The sequence below is a fragment of the Medicago sativa genome, chromosome 2 (genome assembly GCF_051527215.1).
Source record: "Medicago sativa cultivar Bolivia chromosome 2, Bolivia_mono, whole genome shotgun sequence".
Classification (NCBI taxonomy): domain Eukaryota; kingdom Viridiplantae; phylum Streptophyta; class Magnoliopsida; order Fabales; family Fabaceae; genus Medicago; species Medicago sativa.
The window spans coordinates 51,581,772-51,591,096 of record NC_140750.1 but is presented as its reverse complement, the minus strand read 5'-3'; the positions used below and the strand labels follow the sequence as shown (position 1 = coordinate 51,591,096).

The following is a 9,325-nucleotide window of genomic DNA, read 5'->3' as shown; positions in this document are numbered from 1 at the left end:
GCAAAATAGCTTATTTGTGCAAAACAGATTATTCAAAACAACTTATTTATACAAAACAGCTTATTTGTGCAAAACAGCTTATTCAAAACAACTTATTTATGCAAAACAGATTATTTGTGCAAAACAGCTTATTCAAAACAGCTTATTTATGGAAAACAGCTTATTCGAAACAACTTATTTATACAAAATAGCTTATTAGTGCAAAACAGCTTATTCAAAACAACTTATTTATGCAAAACATCTTATTTGTGCAAAACAGCTTATTCAAAACTGCTTATTTGTGCAAAACAGCTTATTCAAAACAGCTTATTTATGCAAAATAGCTTATTAGTGCAAAACAGCTTATTCAAAACAACTTATTTATACAAAACAGCTTATTTGTGCAAAACAGCTTATTCAAAACAACTTATTTATGCAAAACATCTTATTTGTGCAAAACAGCTTATTCAAAACAGCTTATTTATGCAAAACAGCTTATTCGAAACAACTTATTTATACAAAATAGCTTATTTGTGCAAAACAGCTTATTCAAAACAACTTATTTATACAAAACAGCTTATTTGTGCAAAACAGCTTTTCAAAACAGCTTATTTATACAAAACAGCATATTCCGATTTCATTTTAAAAAACAACTTATTCAAAACAGCTTATTTATGCAAAAACAACTTATTCAAAATAGCTTATTTATGCAAGACAAGTTATTTATGCAAAAACAACTTATTCGAAAAAACTTTTTTATACAAAATAGCTTATTTGTGCAAAACAGATTATTCAAAACAACTTATTTATACAAAATAGCTTATTTGTGCAAAACAGCTTCTTCAAAACAAATTATTTATACAAAACAAGTTGTTTTGTATAAGCTGTTTTGCATAAATAAGTTGTTTTGAATAAGCTGTTTTGCACAAATAAGTTGTTTTGAATAAGCTGTTTTGCACAATTAAGCTGTTTTGTATAAATAAGGAGTTTTGAATAAGTTGTTTTGCACAAATAAGCTATTTTGTATAAATAAGTTGTTTCGAATAAGCTGTTTTGCATAAATAAGCTGTTTTGAATAAGCTGTTTTGCACAAATAAGCTATTTTGTATAAATAAGTTGTTTTGAATAAGCTGTTTTGTATAAATAAGTTGTTTCGAATAAGCTGTTTTTGCATAAATAAGTTGTTTTTGCATAAATAAGCTGTTTTGAATAAGTTGTTTTGCATAAATAAGTTGTTTTGAATAAGTTATTTTTTAAAATTAAATCGGAATATGCTGTTTTGTATAAATAAGCTGTTTTGAATAAGCTGTTTTGTATAAATAAGCTGTTTTGAATAAGCTGTTTTGCACAAATAAGTTGTTTTGTATAAATAAGTTGTTTTGAATAAGTTGTTTTGCACAAATAAGCTATTTTGTATAAATAAGTTGTTTTGAATAAGCTGTTTTGCATAAATAAGTTGTTTTGAATAAGCTGTTTTGCACAAATAAGCTGTTTTGTATAAATAAGTTGTTTTGAATAAGCTGTTTTGCACAAATAAGCTGTTTTGTATAAATAAGTTGTTTTGTATAAGCTATTTTGCACAAATAAGTTGTTTTGTATAAATAAGTTGTTTTGAATAAGCTGTTTTGCACAAATAAGCTATTTTGTATAAATAAGTTGTTTTGAATAAGCTGTTTTGTATAAATAAGTTGTTTTGAATAAGCTGTTTTGCACAAATAAGCTGTTTTGTATAAATAAGTTGTTTTGAATAAGCTGTTTTGCACAAATAAGCTGTTTTGTATAAATAAGTTGTTTCGAATAAGCTGTTTTGCACAAATAAGCTATTTTTTATAAATAAGTTGTTTCGAATAAGCTGTTTTGCATAAATAAGCTGTTTTGAATAAGTTGTTTTGCATAAATATGTTGTTTTGCATAAATAAGTTGTTTTGAATAAGTTGTTTTTTAAAATGAAACCGTAATAAGCTGTTTTGCATAAATAAGCTGTTTTGAATAAGCTGTTTTTTAAAATATGATAGTAGTAAGCTGTTAAGAAAAAAATTATAATATGGGGCTTTATTAGGCCCACAAATAAATAGATTTTATAGTGGGCTTGACCCCAAATAATTCTTTTCAATTAGGGGGCTTTAATTTAGTGGGTTTGGTGGGGGCTTTTTTATGTGGGCTTTGAAATTTGGGGCTCTATTGACACCTCTACTCCGAGGCTCATCAGAGCCATGACATTGACGTTTGAGAAGATAAATTTTACATTAAGGTCTAATAAAATTTAGTATGTTTTTTTTTTTACTTAAATGTATTATATTGTTATTTTCAAAATACGGTTATAGAGTGGAGTTACGTGACAATAACACAAGTTCTCGTTGAATTTACGTGGATAATATATCTCATTAAACTCAATTTTTTATATTACATACAATGAACACTTGTTCTATGAGCAATTGGTTACTTTCATTAAACAAAAAAGTAGGCACATTACACGACAATATGTCCACTATATAAAACCTCAATATGTGCATTATTTCCACACAAAACAATAACCTTTCCATCCCCATAATTGTTTCAAGAATCCAAACCCAAAGAAAAATGGCCACTACTCATAACTCTCAACCAGCTCTCCCTTTACACCTTTGTTTCTTCCTTCTTACCCTTCTAATATTCCTTGGTTTCTCATGGTATTCAAACTATGAACCAATCATGGAAAGCATAATGGATCAAGTGAAGATGGTTCTAATGATTTCACCACTTCTACTTCTTCTTGTTGTTCACTTTCTTTCCAACTATGGAGATGGAGGTTTTTTTTCTTCTTTGATTCCTTTGCCAGAGAGAGAGTCACTTCATAGAGCAGGTGGAACTCCTTGGGGTGTTGGTTTGTTTCTTGTTGTTCTTCTTTTCATGGTTTCTTACCAATCTTCCTTTCAAGAACGTTGGTTTCCTCTACTCAGCAGGTGAAATAGTTAAGGAGTGTTATGAAACTTTGTTTGTAATTAGTTACTTTAAGCAAGTGAGTTCTCTATGTTTTTTAGTTTTTGTAATTTGTTTTTGTTTTTTCGATCTAAGGTGTATCTATAAGGACTTGGTGAATCTAATTCGATACTTTGTATTATGATATATTTAGTCACATAATTAGAATTTTCGATATTGGTTTATGAATATTGACAATACATGAGAACAGAGTCAGACAAAAAAGTAAAGGTCAAACAAAAAAGTGGATCAAAGAGGAAGTGTTGTTTATTTGAAGAAAATTTGCAGACAATCTTACTCCTGCAAGTTTGCAATCCATGTTAAATTTTACTTTAGATCAAAGTAATCAAAATCATGAGCCATTGAACTGATGTGTCTATGGGTTTAAGGTTCAAAGATTAGATCAGATGATTTTTAATTAAATTTTTATTATAAAACACTATCCATTAAAATAGAAACTAAATAATTGATACAAGTTTTACCAATCATTGTAGTGACAAGTTTGTTTCTTCATAGTCAAATACTCCCCCCGGTCCTTATTATAAGAAGCAAAATAAAAAAAATCAAAACCAATGCAATCATTGATTAATTTAACTTTTTCAATATTTTTACAAATATACTCTCATAAAAAATTGTGACACATTAAATACACCTGTTAATATTAAAAAGATAAACATTAAATGAGGGGTAGGAAAGTCTTTTAAACAATAACTACACCTTAAAAGTTGTGACATTTTCTTATATATATGACCAAATATTTTTTTGAAAAATTTTATTATAATGTGGACCGGAGGGAGTATGACACTAGAAATGACATATTCAGAGCAACCATCCTTCAACTTAAAACTCAGTAGTGCCAAGTTCTTTAACACCTAATTAGATAACAAGCAAGTGAAAAACTAATATTGATTGTTACAAGTAAATATAGAACATAAGCAATATAACATTTACCTTGATAGTCTCTAAATGAATCATCAATTATTAGAATTGCATTTATCATGATAAAGAGCATTCTCGATAGGGGTGGAAATGGTTTAGGCCGGGCCGAGCTTTGTAAGACCTAGGTCTGGCCTATTCTCGTCATAGGCTCATTCTCAAGGTTGAGTTTGACATTTTTAAAGGCTTGATGAAACTTGGGAGCCTATTTAAAAGTCTATTTTACACTAAGTCATAGCAACACATGTAAGCTTACTACTAAATAGGCCAAAACTTATGAATGCCTAAAACACACGAATATGTATGCTACTAAATAACAAAATATTACGAAGGTCTAATCACACCAATATACCTGCTGCTAACGTGCTTAATAGACTTTTTTGTAAGTCTTAGTCTGACCTATTTAAGTAAGAGTCATGCTAACTTGTGCTTTAAGAGCACATGTTAAGATTTCTAAAAAAAGAAAGTAATTATTGAGGAAAATTAATTTTCAATCTTTTGAAAAATAAATTGGTGCAATTTCCAATGCAAAAATTCTATCTTTGGTATCTTAACATGTGAGGGCACACGTTAATATTTCCCTTTAAGTAAATAGGTTTTATAAAATGCTTGAGTCTCACCTTTTTTTTAAAACGATATGAGCCGAGTTAGGCTTTAAATATGTTAGGTCGTAGTCCCCTATCGGACGGCTTAGCCTGTTTGCACCCCTAATTCTCGATCTCATTAATATCGGGTTTTTCTTCCACAATTATTAATTTAATCAATGGATTCGTAATCAAGTCGATCAAAACATATCTTTTTGGATTTCCGCCTACAACAACATATACGTCAATAAGTGAAAGCAATATTTGTTTTTTTGAGGGAAGTGAAAGCAATATTTGTGACTTTGAGCATAAATTTTTTATACCTATTCTTCTAACGCAAATTATAAGCAACATAGACAAGATCAATAAGACTTTGATGCTCAAGTCTATTTCTTCTCTTTTTATGGATATGTTCAAAGACATTTAAATTTCTCTCACACACCCTGATGAAAAGGAAGTTTGGCTAAGAAGACAAATTGATTGTCAATTTTTGCAATTTTTTTTTTTAACAGGGAAAAAAATATTAATAAGCTCGAGCAAGAACAAGATGTGCAAAAAATGAGCAAAAGGTACAGGGAGATTGTGAGGTACATAATTGCCTCATTACAAACAAAGATAGATAATGCAAAACTTTGACCACCAATAGTTAACAAGCACTCCAAATCCAAATCTAAGGCAGTCTGCCTACACTAAATAATTAGCACCAAACAAGATTTTTGCAAATTTGGCGCATTAGTACCTAAATGTTGGAAGCCATACGTTTTAGTTTTGCAATCAGAGAATTTACGATCGAAAATAATATCACCAACAATTTTTCTTGATATAGACTTTTCTAGCTTATGTGTACTAAAATATTTTTCCTCCATCAAAGTTTGCAAATCATGTATGTGATCATGCATACTTTTCAATGTAGTTAATTTAGTAACAACAAATCGAGTTAAAGTAATGTAATAGTCATTTTAGTCCCTGAATATGTAATGATTAGTCATTTTAGTCCTTTATTGTATCAGAATTTTAAAATAGTCCCTGATTGTGCATTATATTAGTCAAAATAGTCCTTGACACTAAAATAATATCTCAATGTTCACAATAACTCTTTTCATATAGGGACTAAAATGACAGTAAACATGTACTTATAAGGACTAATATGACAATAAGTAAGTATATTGGAGGACTAATTTGACAATATTAATGAAATATTTTAACGTTAAAGACTACTTTGACTAACAAAATGCTCAATTAGGGACTACTTTGAAGTTTTGATACATTGAAGGACTATTTTGACTACTCATTACAATTTCAGGGACCAAAGTGACTATTACCAAATTAAATCTTATATGTAATACTTATTATAAAAAAATGCAATCAAAGAAGTAGAGAATCTTATATGTAATACTTATTATAAAAAAATGCAATCAAAGAAGTAGAGAATCGAGTTACCCCTGGGCGTACAATTTTGTTTCAACCTTCTCCTTTACCCAGCCTAGATAAGAATATCATGTGATTATATACAGACGATGTTAACTTTGAAGCCTATGAAGAAAGCGGAGAATACTTCGGTGCCATTAATGACACCGTAACATTGCATCCTGTCCGCACAAACAAAACATCTTGCACATGTGTCAGAAAATGGATGGTATGGATGGGGTTGGGCAGCTATGGCACGGTGACATTAAGTCACTGAAGTGCTGCCCGAAGAAAGCTCCGCAACACAAGGCATGCTACAAATATATTTCAAAAGTAGATTCAAACAATGAGCCACGCAAGGGGGTCAGAAAATAAACATGTATTTTTCATGAATCAGTTTTGAAGGTTTCTTTTCCCAACCTATGAGTTTCTTACGCGCCCTGTGCATAAAAACCCCATAAATTTTCCAATAACATGTTGAAATATTTCGGATTTTAGAATTAGAGTAGGGTACGCGAAAACTCCATAGTGTGGGAAAAGTAATAGCCATCAGTTTTAGAGTAGTTACATAATGGGCTGCATTGTCTGGTAGTGCATGAACAACATTTTCAGGTCCAATTCGTTCAATAACTTAATTGAATTTTGCTCATTTCACTTCCATTTTTGCTCCCTAACACCTGGAGAGTACTAAAATGCCTCCAATGACAGTTCCAACAAGATTTTCAAGTCCAGCTCATTCAATAAATTAACCAAATTGCACCATACTGCAACAACTTTCACAACATATAATGCATCAATAAACTTCATAAATATTCTATCTTGATGAAAATAATAAAATTTTACCATATACCTTTATAAATTTGGGAGACTTTTACACTATTTTACACATTTATGCACAATTTCGTTAAAAAATACAAATGCTACACATGAGTTAACTTAAAATAGGGACCAAAGTGGTGATTGCAAATTTTATAGGGACTAAAACAAAATTTTGGTATATTTATAAGGACCAAAAACATATTTAACCATAAAAATTAATATTATAATTTCTCCCTTCTTTGTTTTTAGGAAAAATTCTAATTTTGTATTGTTTTTTAAATAGATATAGACATGCCTCAACTATGCAATAAAGAGCAATCATGCGTAGATATCATTGTTGTATTCACAACTACACATAGGTTTGATACACGAGAAGTTGTAGTAAGTATGGCTAGCGAGATTGAAATTAGAAATAAAGTGATTGTTACCATTTCTATATCATATAAATTAAAGAGACCGGAATGAGAGGAAGAAATAACAAATTAATTTTGAGTTGTGACAAGGGTGGAAGGTACAAAGGTGAGAGGTCCGAGAACATTGATGCAACATTTGTTGAAGTTGATAGAGGATGCCAATTATGTCAGTTGGAGTATAAGAAGAGATGATTCAGACATAATGAGAAATATATTTTGGGCGCATCCAGATTAATTGAGTCAAGTTGTTTAACATATTTCCAATTGTGTTCATTATGAATAGCACATACAAAACTAATAAATGCATATTGTCATTGCCCGAAATTGCAGATATGAGATTAGCTAGCATAGTTGACATTTGCGGTGACAATTTCTTATATGGAATCTAAGCATAGAGAAAAATACATGTAGGGTATTAGAGAAACTGAAAGAAATGTTTGTTAAGGAAGGATTATTACTCCAAAATAATTTTGATTGATATAGATCTTGCTTTGATGAAATCCATTAAAGTTGTATTCTCAGATTCTGTTAATTTGCTTTGTCAGTTTCAGACAAAAATGTTGATGAAAAATGTAAGCAGTGTGTCTTGAAGGATATGCAAGAGTTAGTTATCTAGATGTAGAAAGATATTTTTTTTTTTGAAGTAAAGATGTAGAAAGATATTGTATGGTAACCTTATAAGGTAGAGTATCGACATCGATTGCAAAAGTTTAAGCAAGGGTTGCAACATGTTTTCCAATTATGTGTAAGAGACTAGGTAGACTCCTTAATAGGTATGATTACTAATTTTTTAAATTTTGTAATTTGAACAAAAAAGTTTTGAACTGCATTGAATTGATTTTGATGTGAATTTTTTTTCATGTTAGGGTTGAGTCTTCTCATCGGAAATTGAACTATATATTGGGATACGACAGAGGTGACTTATGTAAATGTTGGGAAGGTAGGCATAATAACCTAAGGTTACAATTCCTTTCAAAAAAAAAAAAAAACCAAAGGTTACAATTGGGCAATATTATAGCTTCATTTCACGAAGAAAAAAAAAAGCTAAAATATGCATTTAGTCCTTACAAATAGAGCAAATTTGGGTTTTCGTACATGCAAGACAAATTTGAAATATGTGAAATTTGTCCTTGTAAAAATGATTTTGTTTAAGAAATGTCCTTAGGATTAGTTTCTTGCTGATTTTCCTCATTTTGGCCAACGTGGCACAAGATGAATGTGCAGAACTAATACACATGGCATTTAATTAAAATATTCTATTTAAAAAAAAATGAACGCATAAATTGGGGTTTTTAAACTTCATGCTTCATGAAATCATTTCGATTCAATCTTCTTCTTCGTTACCGTCGAGTTGCATCCAGAAATTGAGTTTTGTTTATCTTCAATCTTCCTGTTAATTTTGTCGACTAAGAAAATCAAAATGAACAATAACCTAACAAAGAGTTTGCTCGTCGTCATCGACCCTTAAAATGTGTCAGATCAACAAGAAGGGTGTTTGTAAAACAATGTTTTTTTTTGCAAGGACTAAAATGTGCTAGATAAGCAAGAAGGGTGTTTGTAAGAAAATTGTGTATAAGTTGTACTACCTCTGGAATTGTTGTTTTGAATTACAGGTAATAAATAGACCGAATTTTGGCTTGGTTCTTAAAACAGAACATAGTCTACAAAATTGATTGCAACAGTAGCTAATTTCCGCTGAAATCTAACCGACGACAGTTAACTGTTGTTGAAACCTAGCCGAACTGCCGCTGAAATCTTATATTTGAAATATGCAGTCAGCACTCAAAATCTCTGCTATTTTAGCATTTTTGGATCTAACAATGGAATTTTGAATTTTGAAGGGCGGTGTCCCGTAAGAAGTCCCTTCTGTGGGAGTTTTGATCCTTGATTATTTTATGATTTTCTAGGCAAGTTTTGGACCAATATGATCAAGTAGCCCGAAAACCAGATTTTTGACTAAGAACAGCTAACCATGACCTAAAACAAAAAAGATGAGAGTTAGGAAGATTAATATGGTCCTTAAACCGATTAATATGGTCTTTTTCTAATTCTTCATCATTAATTCGATCATCATATGCATCAATGAGATCCCGAAATATGAATCGTCAATGCACAATGTGATTATCTATCTTTTTTGTTTTATTAAGCATGTAATTATCGATCTATGTTTTTTAATTGAAAACTCAATATCCAGTTTATGTTTGATTTTTTAATTAAAGTTTCTTCATT

At 30.3% G+C, this 9,325-nt stretch overlaps 1 protein-coding gene across 1 annotated transcript; it reads left to right on the top strand.

The window, feature by feature from the left end:
• The first annotated feature begins 2,487 nt into the window (after positions 1-2,487).
• LOC146948722 (oxidoreductase/transition metal ion-binding protein) lies at positions 2,488-3,084 on the top strand. Its single transcript, XM_085744913.1, has one exon. It carries the CDS (start codon positions 2,560-2,562, stop codon positions 2,923-2,925), a length of 366 nt encoding a protein of 121 aa, XP_085601039.1. The 5' UTR covers positions 2,488-2,559; the 3' UTR covers positions 2,926-3,084.
• Positions 3,085-9,325: the final 6,241 nt, after the last annotated feature.

Bases quoted from the DNA above. Each gene is read 5' to 3' on its own strand.
- LOC146948722 (XM_085744913.1), top strand. From the start codon at position 2,560: ATGGCCACTACTCATAACTCTCAACCAGCTCTCCCTTTACACCTTTGT.